The sequence below is a fragment of the Lampris incognitus genome, chromosome 20 (assembly GCF_029633865.1).
Source record: "Lampris incognitus isolate fLamInc1 chromosome 20, fLamInc1.hap2, whole genome shotgun sequence".
Taxonomy (NCBI): Eukaryota; Metazoa; Chordata; class Actinopteri; order Lampriformes; family Lampridae; genus Lampris; species Lampris incognitus.
In genome coordinates, this window is record NC_079230.1 from 7,105,732 (window position 1) to 7,126,344 (window position 20,613).

At 48.7% G+C, this 20,613-nt stretch overlaps 1 protein-coding gene across 1 annotated transcript in view; it reads right to left on the bottom strand.

The window, feature by feature from the left end:
* Positions 1 to 20,613, bottom strand: part of nrxn2b (neurexin 2b) — a 919,866-nt gene that overhangs the window by 834,630 nt on the left and 64,623 nt on the right. The window contains exon 2 of the mRNA XM_056300763.1: positions 14,046 to 14,066. Coding sequence (XP_056156738.1) covers positions 14,046 to 14,066 — 21 coding nt within the window. The remainder of the gene's footprint in view (positions 1 to 14,045; positions 14,067 to 20,613) is intronic.

The window sequence follows — 20,613 nt, forward strand, 5'->3', positions numbered from 1 at the left end:
CTAAGTAAAAAAACTTAATTACTAGTGAATTAGTAATGATCAAGATGTCACTTTAGTATGGGGAACACATACTAAGTAACAAAAACTTAATTTAGAGTAATTTGACACTATGAACACTTGTAGTTTTGTGTGTTGTTATGTAAGAACAGACCATATTCATTAAGTGTTAGTAAGGCAGAATAACTCTTCTTGTGGTACTACCACCTTATAAAGGCCACACTAAGCAAAGCATATTGAGATGGTACTACTAATAAGCAATACTTCTGAGGTTATAGAGGGAAAACTCATAGTTAATGGCTTACTGGATGTATAATAAGGCCATGCAGAATACGGCATTAATAAGTGCTTAATAAAGACCAATGAAGAGCCAATATGTTGCTAATTTGCATGCTAATACGCACCTAATTAATGGTGTATATGTTCCCCATACTAAAGTGTTACCAAAATAATAATAATGATGATAATGCAATGAACAAGTTATTAAATGGAAACTTGAAATAAGGTTAAAACGTTGAGTTTTTAATCAACGCAGGCAGTGTTTTAGCGTGATTTTTCTGCTTCAGCCTCAAGGAGAGGGTCAGGTAAGATGTTTTTCTCTATTTTTATTTTAACATTGGAGACAGCAATGAGTTCTTGCACCAAGGGTGTGATGATTGGGTCTCGGGATGGTGAGAATGGGACCATCCATCTCAAAGGTATCAGGTCAGCTATTCAGGTGGGGGCCAGGACAACATGTTTTACTATGCTCATGCACTTTATCCTAATGAGGTTTAACATTGTTGAACTCAGTATAAACTTAATCTGTTGTGAAGTCCTTTTTTTCAATGCACGGGGAGTAATCATTTTAAACTTCCTGCTGTTTCCTCTCTAACTGTTTTTTGGGGGGACGGGGGATCCCCCCCCTTTTTTTCTCCCCAATTGTATCCGGCCAATAACCCCACTCTTCCGAGCCATCCCGTTCATTGCCCCACCTCCTCTGCCATCCGGGAAGGACTGCAGACTACCACGTCTCCTCCGATACATGTGGAGTCGCCAGCCACTTCTTTTCACCTGACAGTGAGGAGGCACTGTTAGCAGCAAGCTCACGATCCTGAGTTTGACTAAAGGTGTTGATTTTTTTGAATGCATAATGCTATATTTCCCCTTCAGCTGCAAAACTCTGCAGCTGAATAGATAAGTAGATATCTAACACACAGAGTGGAACTGAGTTTTAGATGGTTTTCAGTGTAACACCACAATGTGCACAATTCTTCTCCCGGATCACCGCCTTGTCGTGGTGGAGAAGCTTGCATGTACCAATGATCCCAAGAGCTATGCCGTCCGCAGCTTGGCTCCTGGTAGGGTCACCCAAGGCGGACAGGTCAAGGGGGAGGTTCCAGACAAAGCGCGATCCAACAAAGACCTCAACGGTGGAACTGGTGGAAGATGTCTCCAGGTCACAAGGGCAGTGAAGGTGGATGAAGGCTGCAACAGAGAGTGGTCCCCAATCGTCTTGGTTCTCCATGCAATCGGACTCTGGCCACCTCCTGCCAAGGACCATGTGGTGGCTGCAGGAGCATCAGCCTCTCCACATAAAAAGCTGTCATGTTCAGGCGTCCTCCCATTACGCAACTCCAGGCTCAGCCTCTACGGCCAGCTGAGGACCCAGAGGGAGGACGGTCATACTTGACCCCGAGTGACCACCGATGATGATGACCACAGTGTATTCGAAAGCACAATATAGACCACGGATTTCAAATTCGAGTCTAAGAATGAGAGCTCCCCGCTGCATGTAAATATGTGTTTTTGGTTTGTATGCTGGCTTGTTTTCTTTCAATAAAAGTAAAATGTGGTTTCATGTGAGTGCTTCCACAGACTGTGTGTGAAGCGTAGGAGCGTCGTGGGTGAACGTGCATGTAAAAGCCAGACAGAACAAAGCAGGAACCATGGAAGTAAACAGAGTTTCACTGCATTACCTTCATACCAAGGCATATACTGTAATAAGTCTGCTAAAGAAATCCCCCCCACACACACAAACACACTGACAACATACAAGTACCTTGGCTTGCTAAGGTTTACAGGTAAGCGGTAACCTAAACAGCTCGGTGCTCAACACGTCCCCTTCCCTTACACCTCAAAAAACCTGGCTTCCTGTTTAAAAGTCGACTTGTGCGTCATGTCCTCTGTGTGTTGCCCTCCGAAACGGCACGGCACGGCAGAGAAGAAATTAAAACAGAGAGCAAAGTAGGGTGAACGGAAAATTTAATGAGAGACAGACAAAAGACCCGGAAGAAACAGGGCGGTGGCGGTGGCCGAGAGGAGCGGAACGGAAAAGGAGATAGCGACAACGGCAACTTGACAATGGAGGATGAAAAAGAAAGGCAGCAGAGAAGGGAGATCAAAATAAATACATGAATAGATAACCCCCCCCCCACCCACCCCCCCCCACCACCACCACGTTCCTCTATATACCCCTCTGGAATCCCAAAAAGAATGCCTAAAACGGAGGAAGGTCTTCCCTGACAAAACAAACGCACTCAAGTGTCACTATTTTCCCATTATGAAAGGAAAGGAGGGATGAGGAGAGAACAGAGTTATTCCCTATTTCCCCTCTTGATCTGCAGCTCTCCTTTATCTGGCTGCTCTATCGATCCCCTTTTACCACCATTTCTCTCAAACCGACTCTCATGCACCGCTGCCCGCTCCATGCAGACATGTCTGCAAGCTAAAAATACACTAGCCAGTATAACAAAATCTACTACTACTATTACTACTACTACTTTCACCTGCTCCCGTTAGGGGGCGCCACAGTGGATCATCCGTTTCCATCTCTTCCTGTCCTCTGCATCTTCCTCTGGCACACCAGCCACCTGCATGTCCTCCCTCACCACATCCATAAACCTCCTCTTTGACCTTTCTCTTCTCCTCTTCCCTGGCAGCTCCATATTCAGCATCCTTCTCCCAGTATACCCAGCATCTCTCCTCCACACATGTCCAAACCATCTCCATCTTGCCTCTCTTGCTTTGTCTCCAAACCGTCCATCCTGAGCTGTCCCTCTAATGTACTCGTTCCTAATCCTGTCCTTCTTCATCACTCCCAATGAAAATCTTATCATCTTCAACTCTGCCACCTCCAGCTCCACCTCCTGTCTTTTCATCAGTGCCACTGTCTCCAAACCATACAACATAGCTGGTCTCACAACCATCTTGTAAACCTTCCCTTTAACTCTTGCTGGTACCCTTCTGTCACAAATCCCTCCCGACACTCTTCTCCACCCACTCCACCCTGCCTGCACTCTCTTCTTCACCTCTCTCCTGCACTCCCCGTTACTTTGGACAGTTGACCCCAGGTATTTAAACTCATACGCCTTTGTCACCTCTACACCTTAATGCATAGGTCTTCCATCTTGCTCCTACTAACTTTCATTCCTCTTCTCTCCAGTGCATACCTCCACCTCTCCAGGCTCTCCTCCACCTGCACCCTACTCTCGCTACAGATCACAATGTCATCTGAACACATCATAGTCCACGGAGACTCCTGCCTGATCTCATCCGTCCACCTGTCCATCACCATTGCAAACAAGAAAGGGCTAGCCAGTATAAAAAATACCACGTCCAAAATAAGAACGTCACAATCAAAGCCAGAACTATCTGTTAGTTGGTGCGTTGAGCGTTGTGACATGACAGCGTACATCCAATAGTCATGAGGAGAAGCAAACAATAAGAAACAGGAGGGCAAGTGAGGAACATCTGATCCGGGGAGGGCTGCAGACTACCACATGCCTCCTCCCACGCATGTGGAGTCGCCAGCCGCTTCTTTTCACCTGACAGTGAGGAGTTTCGCCAGGGGGCTGTAGCGCATGGGAGGATCACGCTATTCCCCCCAGCCCCCCCCCCTCCCCCGAACAGGCACCCCGACCGACCAGAGGAGGCGCTAGTGCAGTGACCAGGACACATCCCCACATCCGGCATCCCACCCGCAGACACTGGCAACTGTGTCTGTAGGGACGCCCGACAAAGCCGGAGGTAACATGGGGATTCGAACCGGCGACCCCCGTGTTGGTAGGCAACGGAATAGGCCGCAACGCTACCCGCACGCGGCACATCTGATTTTGCCGACCACCTAATTTTCCTGAGCTTAACGACGTAACACTGAAACTGCACCGAGGCAACCGGAGCACAGAAAAATGCTTGTATTGCCGGTCAGGTCGGCGTGCCGAGTGTGTTGACAACCGCCCATTAGCGAAGAACGACAAATACGTAGGCGCTTCATTTCATCGGCTCTGGCAAAACGGTCACGGGGTTGGGTTTCGTTAGAAATGGAATAGATGCTGCAAATTCACACTTTCGCTCCACGTGAAGCCGTCCTGCTTCACCGCCTCTCTCACGTGTCACCGCAAACTATCGGCATAAAGTCGTGCCAGACTGCACCTCCGCGGACTGTTTAACTCCACCCTTCCTGCAGACCTGTGGGACCCGCTTGGTCTCCCTGAGAGGATGGAGGTGTGCGACATGCCCGATTCCTCCACATCCTCCGAACGCATACATATGTAGGCATGTACGTGTCGTGTATTGCAGTATTATATACTATATCTACCTGTGTGACTTACTGATGTGGCCTTGGCCTGTAATGCCAAGTGTTTTTGCTCCCTCACGTGTGGCGGAGTATAACGTACTCCTTTGTTGGGTGGGTGTTGTTAAAGGTAAAGAGCAATATTTGAAAAGAAAAAGGAAATGGACACTGCTGGTCTGACATAAAGAGACATGCAGTGATCCGTTTCTTTTGTTTCGGTCTTTGAATTCGACACACATACACCCCCCCCCTTTTTTTTTTGCATGTTATTTCTGCAGCCAGGATGTAGCGTGAAGAGTTGACGGCAACACCGCGTCTGGTGTGAAGGCCCCACAAGGCAGCGAGCAGCTACGCTACGGTCGGTGTGCTGCTTCACCTCCGTGGAACGAGTCTGCTGATGCACCTCCTTTGTTAGAGACACAGAGCTGCAGTGATGCCCCCCCCCCCCACACCTGTGAGAGAGAGAGGAGGAGTGTGACTGGAGCCACTTCCCTCCTCCTCCTCCTCGCTGCTGACCAGCCAGCTGAGGTGAGTTCTCTCATTTGCTGCATGCAGACTGCTGGCGGAGGGACGGGGACGGGGACGGGGACGGGATAGGAGGTGGACTCCACCGGCGTCTGCCTAAAAGCAATCTCCACAGTGTCACCTGGCCAGCGAGGACACCCGGCTTCACGGTCAGTGGCATTTCATGGCATAATTGAATTCAAAAAAGAGATGCGGGTACACAACAGTAGTGCTCCAGCTGGCTGGAGGGAGGAAGAAAAGAAGAAGAAAAAAGACGCGGCCTGTCTCAACTTGAGTCCCGCTGTCTCGAGTTACTGACGAGTGTTGTTATGAACTGACGTGGGGTGTCAGGCGGAAAATTGGAATGTGTCATCTGCTACTTATAGACTAGCCCAGTAGTGTACAGAAACCTGCACGTGCACCCACACACACACACACACACACACACAAACGCACACACACGCACACACACGCCGTCTCTGGGAGACTGCAGACAGTGCATGCCAAATGAAACCGGGCCTGATGCGAGGCTCCTGCAGCTTGATGTCTCTATCTGAACGTTCAGAGGAGCTGTGCATGACACGTCAATCCCGCTTCCAGGGTCCGCTTGCTCCTAATTCCCCACTGAGCAGATTATATTCATCATATTATATTCATATTATATTCATCATATTATATTCATATTATATTCATCATATTATATTCACATTATAGTCATATTATATTCACATTATATCCATCATATTATATTCACATTATATTCATATTATATTCATCATATTATATTCACATTATATTTATTATATTATATTCATTTATAGCCATCAAAAGAACCACGCTATTTGTTTTGAAGACTTAACACTGACTGCTGGCGGAGAATTAAAAACATCACAAGCCACCGTTTGTTGAGACAATATGTCTGATTCAACTACTACTACTACTAATTGCAGCTGCTCCCATTAGGGGGCGCCACAGCAGATCATCCGTTTCTATCTCTTCCTGCCCTCTGCATCTTCCTCTGTCACACCAGCCACCTGCATGTCCTCCCTCACCACATCCATAAACCTCCTCTTTGGCCTTCCTCTTCTCCTCTTCCCTGGCAGCTCCATATTCAGCATCCTTCTCCCAATATACCCAGCATCTCTCCTCCACACATGTCCAAACCATCTCAGTCTTGTCTCTCTTGCTTTGTCTCCAAACCGTCCAACCTGAGCTGTCCCTCTAATATACTCGTTCCTAATCCTGTCCTTCTTCATCACTCCCAATTAAAATCTTATCATCTTCATCTCTGCCACCTCCACCTCCTCCTCCTGTCTTTTCATCAGTGCCACTGTCTCCAAACCATACAACATAGCTGGTCTCACAACCATCTTGTAAACCTTCCCTTTAACTCTTGCTGGTACCCTTCTGTCACAAATCCCTCCTGACACTCTTCTCCACCCACTCCACCCTGCCTGCACGCTCTTCTCCACCTCTCTCCTGCACCCCCCGTTACTTTGGACAGCTGACCCCAAGTATTTGAACTCGTACGGCTTCGTCACCTCTACTCCTTGCATCCTCACCATTCCACTGTCCTCCCTCTCGTTCACGCATATGTACTTTGTCTCGCTCCTACTGACTTTCATTCAACATACAGGAGAAAAGGGCAAACATGCATTTAACTGGTCAGGGTTACAAAATGCGATGGCATGTCCTCACTACAGGAACGGGTGGCATGTTTCTAAAATGTTATCCAAGACCGACGCACCTGAAATGGGCCCACTTAAGATAGGCTGCAGCATCCCCGCGACCCTGACAGCAGGATAAGAGGCTTGGAAATAATAATAATAATAATAATAATAATGCATAATAATTAAGAATGTAATTATAATTCAATAAATAACAATAATAATAACAATTAATAATAATCAATAATGTAATAATAAATAATAACTATAATAATAAATAATTAGTTTAGTACAATGTAGTAGTCATTCATTATTTGGTCATTATTCTACATTTGTCATGACATAGACTTGTAATGTTTACGGTTGGACGGGGATGTTGGTAATCAACAGGTGTCGCTTAATTTTCTGCAGCACAGTGGACACCGAGAAGCAGTTCGAGCTCCGACGCCATTCCCGAGTGCTCTCCTTTCAATTCCAAACCACAGCGCCTCAGCCCCATAAAGGGCCAATTCACAGCTTCCTGTAAAAGCACCTTCTTTTATAAGCCTCTTAGCTGCAACCTGAGTCCCTCCATCAGGTGAAAGCAGAAGTAGGAGAGCCACGCACGGACCAAGGGGCAGAAAGGTAAGGGAACTGGTAAAAAAAGAAAAAGAAAATAGATCTCTGGGAGGAAATATATATATATATATATATATATATAAAATGAGAAATTGATGAGATCGAGATGAAGCCTGAAATGGGTGTGGGGACAGCGGGAGGAAAAGAGATGAAGATATAAAGAGCAGAGTCAGAGGGAACAAAATGGCACTGTAATCCTGATGGGGCATAAATTATCCAGTGGAGACGACGTGCCGAGATATGAGACGAGGTGAACTTGCAACGCCCCGTGGCCGCCACGTCCTCGGGCGACGCTGTAAAGTCTTTACCGCAGCCATGGAGAACCACCCATCTGATCTGAAGACCCAGGAGGGCCGCGGGCCCGCTCGGAGGTGAGGGCTCTGATACGGCCGGGCCCCGAGGAGGCTCACTGCAGTGTATTTACTGCTCAGACAGAATCAGCATTAACGGAGGGGCGCTCGGTGTAGCTCCGCCCCACGGAGAATAACCACACGTATGTGTGTTCAGAAGAGCTGCTGTAGACGTTTCACTACAGTTCAACTATCATACGAAATATCCTGCTTTCACAGCACTTCCTGAAGAAAATAAAAACACCACACATTTTTATAACCAATTTACGTGTTGCTGTTATGAAATCATATGTTTTCTTGTCATAAAGATATACACACAGACATATATATTATATATACACATACATATATACGTTATATATATATGCGTCATATATATATGCTATATATACGTTATATATATATACATGCACACATATAATATATATATGTATATACATATCTATATACACATATGTATGTATGTGTGTGTATGTGTATATATATATATATATATATATATATAAGAAAAATATACAGATAGATAGATAGATAGATGGATAGATAGATGGATGGATAGATAGATAGATAGATAGATAGATAGATAGATAGATAGATAGATAGATAGATAGATAGATAGATAGATAGATAGATAGATAGACAGACAGATAGATAGATAGATAGTGTCATGTTTGTGTGTTGCCACTAATAATTTTTGTGGGTTGTGTTACATTTTAGTGTGAAACGCTGCATTTTTAGAAAGACAGCTTTTAACTTGGATATGCAGCATTTTTCTGCACAGCTCTGCACAGCTCTGCATTGCTCTGCACAGCTCTGCATTGCTCTGCACAGCTCTGCATTGCTCCGTCACTGCAAAACACCCCAAGCAGAAACCTGCACCTGGTACAATTTGACAGCTGCAAATTTAAACGCAGCCAACGCTCCCTCCTCGGCACACGCCGTCCGACAGCACAGCTCCAGGCCCGAGAGTCTGAGCCCGCTTCCCCCTCCATCGCCGCGGCACAGCATCGCCCGAGTCCACACGCGGTGACACCGAGGCATCTGGAGCCGCTCCGCACGCCCACGCCCACACTTCATCCCTTTTGACCTTGTTATCAAAAAGCCGAAGGAGAGAGAGGCAGGGAGCGGGTGAGGGGGAGAGACAGCTCGAGACGTGTGGTGTGAAATGAACGTCTTGTGAGAATAGGCACGGCTGGAGCTTCGCTCATCCACGACCCACCGGCTTTAATCTCGCCGCAACATCTGTCAGGAGCCGGGCGAGCCGAGGCCACGTCCGAGCATCCCTCCGTCCGAGGGCTCCTGAGGCAGGTGACGCCATCTAGCTCCATTTTACCCTCTCCCTCCTCCCTTATCCCCCCCCCCGTGCAGAGGTAACCGTGTGTTGATGCGTTTGCTCGCAATCCGTCCCTTTCGAGTGGCGGCGAACAGAAAGGCCGCAATCTCTCGCAATCGATTCCCTGGTTTGAACAAACCGTGTCCTCTTAGCGCTGGATGAGAATTGCACAACGGTGCGGCCTTATTGATCAAACGGGCTGCAGAAAAGGGGGCTTGTTATGGGCTCGGCGTTACGTTGAATAAATGATTCATCTCTTCGGATTGCAGCTGAAACCCGCCTTTTTTTCCTTTCATGAGACCGAAACAATCATGGTCGCAGAAGATCCAGGTGGCTGTTCTCTTCGCCGGACGTATTCCCGGTATCCCGGGGGAAGCGGGGCAGGGAATTCAAATGAGGGCCCTGTACGAGTACTGTTTATTCCCAGAACATCCCCAAAACAAAGATCTCAAATCTAGGCTAATACCACCATGACATCGGCACATTTAATATTTGCCTCATTCTCTGCACCCCCCCCCCGCCCCTTCTGTTGCCTCGCCGTGTAGATGTCTAGGTGAGTACTGAAGTTTCTGGTCCGTGATTCTGTTTCATATCTCCTCAGCAAATAGGGAGGAAAAAACCATAATCTGGTTTGGATGATCCAAATTAATCTCCTATAACTACAGGAGCCACTCCATCTATAATCCCATATCTCCAGCGGGCATCAAACTCCATTTCTGGTGTGTGTGTGTGATTGAGTGAGAGGGGGTAGAGTTATTTCCCTCAGATTAAGTCGGGGGGTCTGGGTGACCCAGAAAGAAAAGATCATTAGCCTCAGTCAGATTGATTAAGATAAGCCCGGGCCAGCTCAAAGCATCCCTCAACCAAACAAAGTGCCGGTCACCGAGTCTATCAGACGGTCACCGGAACCCCGGCCCAGCCCGGCCGGAGGAGATTTGTTCCTGTCCGGAGGAATGAACTGCTACCCCCCCCCCCCCTTTCAGCTCGCCATCCTCATTGTCTGGTGAACTATCAGGTGTGGGAGAATTGAAGATCCCCGAGATACGATACACGACGTGACCGGAAAGCAGATGATCACAATAATAGCGGCCTTCATATTTTTTTTTCCCGCACCCCCCCCTGAAAAATCCGAGCCATTTCTTGGCTAGCTGCTAACGGAGGACGGGTGTGTAGGTTATGAAGTGAACTTGTGCCTTCCTAATGGAACGATACATCACACCAGACATCAGATAGCCTTGAACAAAACACTTCCCCCCGGGAGGGAGCAGGAGGCGCAGCCATCGCTATGCAGATAGCGGCGCGCGGCCGGCTTGGCAGTGGAAACAGGTCAGTGTCCCGGCTAGATCATCAATCGCGGCCCTTCTTGTCTGCCACGGCAGGCCACCAGCCATCTTTCCAGGGGGCACCTCCCCTTCCCGGGGCCGCAGAGGTCCCCCCGCACCATCAATCTCCACAAACCTTTGAACACATGGTTGCCGACACTAATTGGACAAAATATGGGTGGGAACCCCTGAAAATAGAGCGAGAGCCAAAGCGACGGCGCTGCCCGGGTGGGGTAACGAGAGTTAATGAACCGCAAAATAGATATCCCAGAAACGCTCCTGTTGATAAGCAATACACTTGCAACACAGTCCCTTGCTTTAATTAAGTTACAATGCCTCCGGAGGACTACAACTGGTTCCCCAAATGAGCAGCCATGAGCTGGTGCGGCTGCTTGGAGGTTTTGCGGCGTACTGGATTTGCATGACATGTCAACCCCGCAGCGCTTTCTGAGCGGGAATAAACTCCAGGTTTTCAGCAACTGCTTTCAAAAATAACAGGGAATCAAAAATCATATGTATTGTAAGCTGTGTTAGCGTTTCCTCTGTGTCTGGGACACACTGTCTCCCCCCCACGGGGACGATCCTTCTCCGCACTTAACCCACCCTAGCCGTGTAGCTAGGAGCAGTGGGCAGCTGCAGCGCCCGGGGACCAACTCCAGTTCTTCTTCCCGTTGCCTTGCTCAGGGGCACTGGCAGGAGTGTTAACCCTAACGTGCATGCCTTTTTGATGGTGGGAGGAAACTGGAGCACCCGGAGAGACCCCCCCACAGACACGGGGAGAACATGCAACCTCCACACAGAGAGGACCTGGGACAGCCTGGGGTTCGAACCCAGGACCTTCTTGCTGTGAGGCGACAGAGCTAACCACCGTGCTGCCCACACATTGCACATAATTGTAATTTGCAGATGAAACACTTAAATCTAAGCTGGACCTGTGTGGTGACTTTTTCCCCACCAGGAGGAATTGGCTGTGGTCCCCCGAGCGACTCTACTAACCACAAAGTGGCATCGGGCTCCACAAGCCAAAACGTTGCCAACTCAAGAAGCAGAAGAAGAAAGCCACTTTATTTTGTCAGTGTATTCTTGCAATGAAATGTGTTCTCTGCATGCAGCCCATCCTATTGTATAGGAGCAGTGGGCAGCTGCAGCACCCGGGGACCAACTCCAGTTCTTCTTCCCGTTGCCTTGCTCAGGGGCACAGGCAGGAGTATTAACCCTAACACGCATGTCTTTTTGATGGTGGGAGGAAACCGGAGCACCCGGAGGAAACCCACACACAGGGGGAACATGCACACTCCACACAGAGAGGACCTGGGACAGCCTGGGGTTCGAACCCGGGACCTTCTTGCTGTGAGGCAGCAGTGCTGACCCCTGGGCCACCCTAATAATACAGAAATGAGAAATGAACGGGTGCCACGCTCAACATTACCTGCCCTTCTTTACTCATAAATCCAAACTGTCATCAACACGCTATGATTAATTACCCTGGTATTTTAATCAAAAGAGGGCCGTGTCCCTTCAGCGTTTTGAGCTCTGACTCTAACAAGTTCTCGGTAACGTCACGCTGATCTTCACCAAGACGGCTTACAAATCTGGAAATTGTGAAATTATGGTAAAGCCAAAGGATCGGAGACAAAACTGACATTAGCGATGGCGTTACACAGCTGAAGGTCAACTTTGTTTTGCTCAACGACGCCCCACTGTCTGACTCTGTGCCACGATTCGTTCCCTTCCCCCATCATGCACGCACACACACACACACACACACACACACACACACACACACACACACACACACACACACACACACACACACACTACTGCTATACTAGACCACACTGTACTCTGCATGCACTGCAGTGTATATATCTAGCTGGTTTGCACCTTCGTAGTCAAGTTACTAGAGAGTCTGTGGCTTGCTGGGCTGTAGTTTGGGCCCAGTCAAGTGACCCCCCCTCCCCCACCTCCCACCTCCCACACCAGGCGGCATCTGTAAAGAGGCTTCTCCTCTGTTTTGCTCCGGTGTCCCTCCGAGAGCTGCCCGCTCTCCCGGGAGTCTAAAACATGTAACAGATCACTCTCCTCCCATCACAGCACGGGTCGGCGCTCCGCCTCGCTGCATCCCAGTCTCCATCTCCATCTCCCAGTCTGCTGCCCTTTCTGTCCTGTACACACAAACCTCCAACCCCTATCCAATATATCCTCTCTCCCTGTCTCTCTCACACACACACACACACACACACACAAAGCTGTGCAGCCTTCTAACCTCTCACCTCACACTACATCAGAGTGGAGGGTCACTTTGTTGGACAGTTGTTGTGGGGGAATTGTGGGAATCCCACCATCCTTTTTCTGTCCCTTAACAGCCACTCTGACATTTCCCATCATGAGCCTTAGCAATAGAGTCATCTGACCCAGATGCAAGGAAAACACACACACACACACACAGACACACACACACAATGACTGCAGGAGATCTGTGATCGTCACAAACAATGGGAGAGAATATCAGCCTCCGACGGATGATGAAAAAATAAATACAGTCGCCATACCAAGCCGGGGTCAGAGGTCACAGCACTGGCTGAGAACACTGTAATGACTATCATTTCCACTACCTTACTTCCCATTTGCCACGAGATAAAAGAACTCGCTCTCTGCCAACGGAGGAGAAAAGGAAACCCAGAGCATCCTAGTGCTCAGCCATGGCTAAAAAAAAAAGTTGCACATTTCCATAATGATATCTCCCGCTGGTTCGGACCTTTGACAGGCAACTAATCATATTAAGTTTTGACGAGTGGGAGCAAATGCAACTACAAAACCCACAAACGCACACAAATGCGCAGGTGCAAGTTACAATTACAGTGCGTCACAAGCTTCAGTTCGTCCTGCCCTGACAGACAGACAGACAGACAGACCTTCTGCTCATCATTTACCCCTCCAAAATGACCTTCCCGCACCAGACCGTCTGCTTGACTGACAAAACTGACAGCTTGACACATCAAATGGATAATTTCCTTCACTGATTTGTTGCCCCACCCCCCACCCCCACCCCCACAGCAGTGCAGCCTGGCTGATCAGCAGCGTCCCGAAGACAGGCGATGCTACTGCACTAACAGACGATGCTAACGCTAGCATGTCCAAATGAGCTTGCTGCACCCCGAGCTGCTTTACGACCCGGCCCCGAATCTGAAGCGGCCCACACACGCAGCCTTCACGCACCCCTGGAAATACGCTGGGCTCGTGCGGGCGAAACAAGACCTCGACTGTCACGACTTGCTGATTCTGCAAAAAAACAAAACTTGCTAACTTGTCGACTTACAACTGCAGACCACCGAGCTAGCTTGCTGCCCGTTTTCAAAGCCCCGTGGCACGAAGAGAACTTTACGGCAATGTCCCGGTATCAACGTCCCGGTCCCGGTCCGATCAAAACAAAATAAAACCAAGGTAAAATGATCAAGAAGGGGAAAAAAATAGGTTTTTTTTGGGGGGGGGGTTGCAAATCTGCAGCTTTTGTCTCTTTAAGAAACATTTTAGGCCCCCTGTAAGTCACTTATAACCGCAGTCCAAACTGACAATGCTCCGCCTCACAGGGAGGCCACATAGCGTAAAACAAGCAGCCAGCGCTGGCATCCAACACGGACGCCTGAATGAAAGGGAAGCCGTCAGAGGTTTCTGGGGGGGAGAAAGCGTGGGTCTTACCTTCAACAGCATACTCTTCAGCTTCAGGGAGGCACCCGCGGGGAGCACATGCAAGAGAAGAAGACAAGGGGACAGAGAAGAAAATGAATCATTACAGTGGGTTTTTTTCCTTCTTCTTTCTTTCCTACCCCCCCCCCCCCCCCGACACCACAAATGTCTCTTATCTCCCGGTGCATTCAAAAGCCAAACGGCGGCACCGGGTTCTCGCCGCCTGTAGAGGACACCGAGAACCCGGAAGGCCTTACACAATCATAGCGGGAGCGTGCCGTGCCGCCCACCACCGGGCACAGACGACTTCAGTCAGAGAGGCTCCCTGACTGGGAGACGTGCGTACAGACGCTTCTCCCTGGCACGACGACAAAACCAGAGAAAATGAAAGCGCCCGGGCTCCAGCGGGCTGCCTCAGAAGAGCGACCCTGCAGGCGGCGGGGATAAGCTCCGACGCCAGAAAGGGGGAAAAAAAAACTTGCTTGATGTTTTTTTTTATTATTATTATTAAATAGCTACTCCATCAAATAAATAAATAAAAAAACAACAGCATTAAAAAGCTAATTTCAGGTGATGAAGCTTCTACACAAGCATGAGGAAGTCCTGCGGCTTGTCGCAGCATCCTTCTGCAGAACACCACCCTCGGCTGCCGCGGTGGCGGCTGGGCTCGGGTCTTTTCTTTTTTGGTGGGTTGTAGAATTTGCACAAACATACAAATATCACCACGCTGCACCGGTTCACCGTACAGATACCAAGCCTGTGTAGAAACTAAAAACGCTGTATGCAGGTGCACGCCGGACTCGTGTGAAAAGGCCTTCGAGTCCGAGCAGCATTAGCGGTTATTGGAAAACTATAAGGTCGAGCACCCGCCGGGGGCGAGGATAACGAGCGACAGGCCGCACTCCGCAGCTGGCAAGTGAGACTGGGAAACAAATAAACTTGATAAACAAGCTCCACCTGATGCGAGTGTGAAGGCTTGTGAGGAGGTGGGGGGGGGGAATAGTCACAGGGAGCTGCTTTTAGCATTAAGGTTTTATGACCGGAGCGGCCATCTGAAAACCTGAAGCCCACCGACGGAGACTCGGAGCGGCTGCACGGTAAGCAGGGGCGTCAATCAGGGTCGGATGTTACACCCGCCATCTGCACCACATGCATATCTCCCACCAAAAATAGTTTGTCTCGGCTCAGCATCACACACACACACACACACACATGCATGCACAAGTACACAAAAGCAGGCTTGATCTGCGCATGATGGCTGTTGTGTTTTCTAACCGTTTATTCTAATGACACACATTAGCAGCGTCTACGAAGGCCCTCTAGCTGCCACAATGGCAGACAAAATCCTTTCACACAATTACAGCCATTTATGATGTTTCACAAAAGAAGCGAGTGTGGCGCACAAGTCCCCGTTTAGCAAAGCGACGACAACCCGGACCGGATCCTTCGTTTACCAGATGATGAACTGCAGGTCGGCAGTGTTTCAAGGAATGTCGGGTGTTTTTCGAAACTGGGTATCACCGTGGACGATGACCGGGGGAGTCGCTCTTTGCTCGCCCTGCCTGCGCGGGGTGGTGCAACTGATGGGTCCCGCTACGGGAGGGGCGCCCGCATTATCGCCGAATAAGATGTCGAAAAAATCCAGATGTTTTTGCTCAAGGGCGGTTCAGCAGGTCAGCTGTTCGCCGACAAGGTGATCCTGAACCCGTGGTCCTCTTCCTGAAGGGCAGGCTTCGTACTCGCACCGCCACACAAACCACTCACAACGGGCGATGTGTTGAGGCGGAACAGCGATGCTGAGGAAGGATACCGGACGTGTGTGAAGTACCGACTCCGCGTGATTAAAAGAACAACGGCCGGGTTGAAACACAGCCCTCGTGGTTGTCTGATGCAGGTTATTCACGCTCGCGCCGGCCGCCGCTCTGCAGCCTTCTCTCATTCAGTCCATCCTCCTCTTCGTTTGCTGCGGCCCCTCGCATCGCTGTCTCAGATCTCAGCCATCACCGGTGGTCATCCGGGGTCGAGTAGGACTGTCCTCCTCCTCGGTCGGTGTGGGTACCCTGGCAGGAGGACGCCTGTGCGTGGCAGCTTTTCACGTGGAGAGGCTGATGCTCCTGCAGCCACCACACGGTCCTTGGCAGGGGGTGGCCCCGAGTCCGATGGCATGGAGACCCAAGACGATCGGGGACCACCCTCTGCTGCAGCCTTCATCCGCCTTCACTGCCGTTGTGACCGGAGACACCTTCCACCAGTTCCGCCGTTGAGGTCGCGCTTCGTCTGGAACCTCCACCACGACCTATCCGCTTCGGGTGACCCTACCAGGAGCCGAGCTCCGGACGGCACAGCTCTTGGGACCACTGGTACAGGCAAGCTTCTCCACGGCGAGGCGGCGGTCCAGGAGAAGCCTCCTCTGAACACACACCACCGCCCCGGTGGAACACGGAGGAGGAGTGGAATATAAATAAAGAAGCTGTCATTTCCACCGTCGAAACGACCCAAAGCAACGCCAGTGTGGGTTTGTCTGAACGTGTTCTGTTGAGCAGTTTAAATGGACCCGCCCGCCGACCACCTTGACAGTGAAGGCGTCCTGACAGACACACACATACCGCTCTACTCTAAAACAACAAAACACAAACAAGGTCCGCGGTGGCGTAGCGGTCTAAGCGTCGGCTTGGTGTCGATGCAGTTGCCCACTGGGGACCGGGGGTTCGCGCCCCGGTCTCATCAGATCCGACTATGGCCGGACTCGATGAAGCAGCGATCATTGGCAACGCTGTCTTCGGGAGGGGGGCGGAGTCGGCTTGTGTTCGTCACGTGAATGCGTCTCGGTGTGTGTCGGGAAAACAGTGGTTCGGCTTGGATTCGCCTTGTCACGAAAGTGGGGAGGCGTCTCCTTCGAGACTGCCGGCCGGAGAGATGCAGTTGGCCAACGCTTGCAGTACGAGGGTGGGTGTTTGAATTAAAATAGGGATCGATTGGCCACTAAATTGGGAGAAAAAAGGGGAAAATCAGAAATAAATTTAGAAAAAAATAAAAAATAAAATAAAATAAAACAACAAAACACGCTCGGATTTTCGTTGTTTTTCTGGAGGGGGGGGGAAAGCAAGAAAATCAAACAAAGGCGTGCAACAATTACACCGCGGCGCCGGTTCTCGTCTGAAGGCATCGTTTCTGCGTCCGTACATGAAAGTCAAACACATAAAAGCGACCTACGGCTTCTGCCGTACCCGCAGGACCGAAATGCAAATGAGGTTAAGCGGCGTTCACACTTCTGCAGAGACGCGTGTTATAATTACATAAATGTGGGTCTCTACGGGTTGTTGTGTTAGCATCGTTTGTTGCTAACCAGACCCTGCCTCAACCTTCGGCCAAGGAAGACGTCTCACGTCCCCCGAGAAGACGAAGACGGCCTCTCTGAAGGGCCGTCCCGGAAAAACTGGTCAGCACCATTAATGATTAATGTCTCAACATCTCCATTCACACTGGTAGGTAGATCTCAGAGGCTTCCCAGCAAACAAAACAAATGTCCCCAACATGTCCCCTAAAGGTCCTCCCCGAATGTCCGGTAAATGTCATTGTGTAGGGTTTTCATTACATCACGGGGTCATCTAGTAGAAGACTTTCTTCTAACGTCCCTGTAATGTCCTCCCTGTGACGTCTTGGGGACGTCTAGAAGACTTTCTTCTAACGTACCTGTGTCCTCGGGACGTCCCGCAATAATGGGAAAATAACGTCTCCCTGATGCTTCAGAGACATCTAGAGGACTAAACCCTAACGTCCCTGTAATGTCCTCCCCGTAACATCTCGGGGATGTCTACAAGACTTTCTTCTAACAACCCTGTAATGTCCTCTGGATGTCCTGCAATAACAGGACCATAACATCCCCACGACGGCCCGGGGACATCTAGAAGACTTTCCTCTAACATCCCTGTAACGTCCTCGGGACGTCCCACAATAATGGGACAATAACGTCCCCATGACGTCCCGGGGACATCTAGAAGATTTTCCTCTAACATCCCTGTAACGTCCTCGGGATGTTCATAATGTCCCCGTGATGTTTTGGAGACATCTAGAGGACTTAACGCCAATGTCCTTGTAATGTCCTCCCCGTGACGTCTAGAAGACTTCCCTAACGTCCCTGGAGTGTCCTTGGGAGACCATCTCCGCGATGTAATGAAAACCCTACACAATGACATTTACCGGACGTTCGACGAGGACCTTTAGGGGACGTGCCGGGGACGTTTTCTGTTGCTGGGTTACAGCACATACTTGAAACAGTTTTAGAATCTGGAGCGTAAAGGATAAAGAAGATATTCCCGTCAGACAGCAGGGGATACGTGAAGCCTCCTGACTCATTCCCTTCTGTTCCGCTGATATAGAGTAGCTCCACTAGTCTTTCTAGGCTGTGCCTTCATCCCAGAGCTGGTCTCCGTGTGGTACTTCCCTCATCGCCCCGGGCCTCCAGCTCCACCGGGACTCCCTCGTCAGCGTGCTCACACATTCACGGGGGAACGAGGAAACGCGTTTTTCCTCTCTGTGTAGACAAGGACGCTGGAGCCAAAACCTACAGCACAGACCCGCCTGCAGAACCGGCAAGACCGCTGCCATTTGTGCACGATTTCCACCTAATCTATAATCTAAATCTTCAATCTAAAATCTAAAATCTATAATCTAAATCTATAATCCAAATCTATAATCTAAATCTATAATCCAAATCTACAATCTATAATCTAAATCTACAATCTATAATCTACAATCTATAATCTACAATCTATAATCCAAATCTACAATCTATAATCTAAATATATAATCTAGTATAATCTAAATCTATAATCCAAATCTATAACTAAATCTACAATCTATAATCTAAATCTATAATCTACAATCTATAATCTAAAATCCAAATCTACAATCTATAATCTAAATCTATAATCTAGTATAATCTAAATCTATAATCCAAATCTATAACTAAATCTACAATCTATAATCTAAATCTATAATCTAGTATAATCTACAATCTATAATCTAAATCTATAATCTAGTATAATCTAAATCTATAATCTATATCTACAACATATAATATAAATCTATAATCTAGTATAATCTAAATCTATAATCTAAATCTATAATCTAGTATAATCTAAATCTATAATCTAACCACCCTTTCTCCAATCAAACTCTAACACCCCCGCCCCCTTCCCTCCAATCCAACACAATTGCTGTGCGAGCAACAAGAACATTAAGTCATTATGACCACCTATGTCCAAAAAGCAAAAAAAAACTCTAATCTCTAAATGGGAGTGGTAACATTTTAAGAGTAATAATCCAACGGATTTAATAGGGTAATTAATCTAATTAACCCCAACAGTCGAGAAAAAGCAGTAGGATATATTTCAGTAAATGTGGATTAATGTAAATTAACATCTTAAACCAACCAATCACAAGAGCTCACACCTCCCCTCCACTGATGCTGCCACACACTATACAGTAAATGCCAACTCTCCCTCTCTCTCCCTTTCACCTCACCTCTCTCTCCCTCCCTTTCACCTCTCTCCCTCCCTCCCTCTCACCTCTCTCTCCCTCCCTCCCTCCCTCTCACCTCTCTCTCCCTCCCTCCCTTTCATCTTTCCCTGCCTTTCACCTGTCTCTCTTTCCCTGCCTTTCACCTCTCTCCTTCCCTCCCTCCCTCTCACCTCTCTCCCTCCCTCCCTCCCTTTCATCTATCTCCCTCCCTCCCTCTCAGCTCACTCTCCTTTCCTTCTTCCCTCTCTCCCTTTCATCTCTCTCTCTCTCTGTCCTTCTCCCCCCCTTTCTCTGTCTCTTGTCTCTTTCTCACACACACACACACACACACACACACACACAGATGAGGAGTCAGCACTCTCCTTGCACCAGGACCTAATGACGGTCTGGCTTAGTCGCGGTGCGTTGTGGTTTCTGATGTGAGGCGGGCCAGCGGGTCAGCATCGTGGGTACTGGAGCTGGATGTAAGCATTTCTTTGGGGTCTAAAAGGTTAAACAGTTACCAGCAGCCCCCGGTACTGACTGGGTTCTGCCCCGTCCTCGTCCTGGAGAACTGCTCTGACACAGGACCGTCTCGAGTCTGAGCATCTCTCATGTACATCGCTCAACATTCAGAAGTGCCGAGGGATTTTCTAAGCTGTGGACTGCAGCGGTTTTGCTTTCATGCTAAACGTATCTCAGAAGAGGCAACCCGAGCCTTTGAACAAGACAAGCCTGCTACGTACTAATATATATTTTAATGTACATCTGAGATGATTGGCTCTTGCCTCACAGTCAGGCTGTATTTAAGACTTCAGATGAACGGTATTGCTTTACATTAACTGTATTCTCCAGCTGTGCTGTTACCAAGGGTTTTAGCGACGTGATCCATTTTGGTGTTTAGCAATATGCATCAACAACCTAGATGACTGCAAATAGAAAGATGAGACTCACAAAAACTTTAATTTCTTTCAAAGTACAACAATATGAAGTATAAATTAAACACAGCTTGAGCATTTTTCCATCCTTGGTTTGGACAGCACAACGGTGAGCAGTAAAATGCTGCACAGACTGCAAA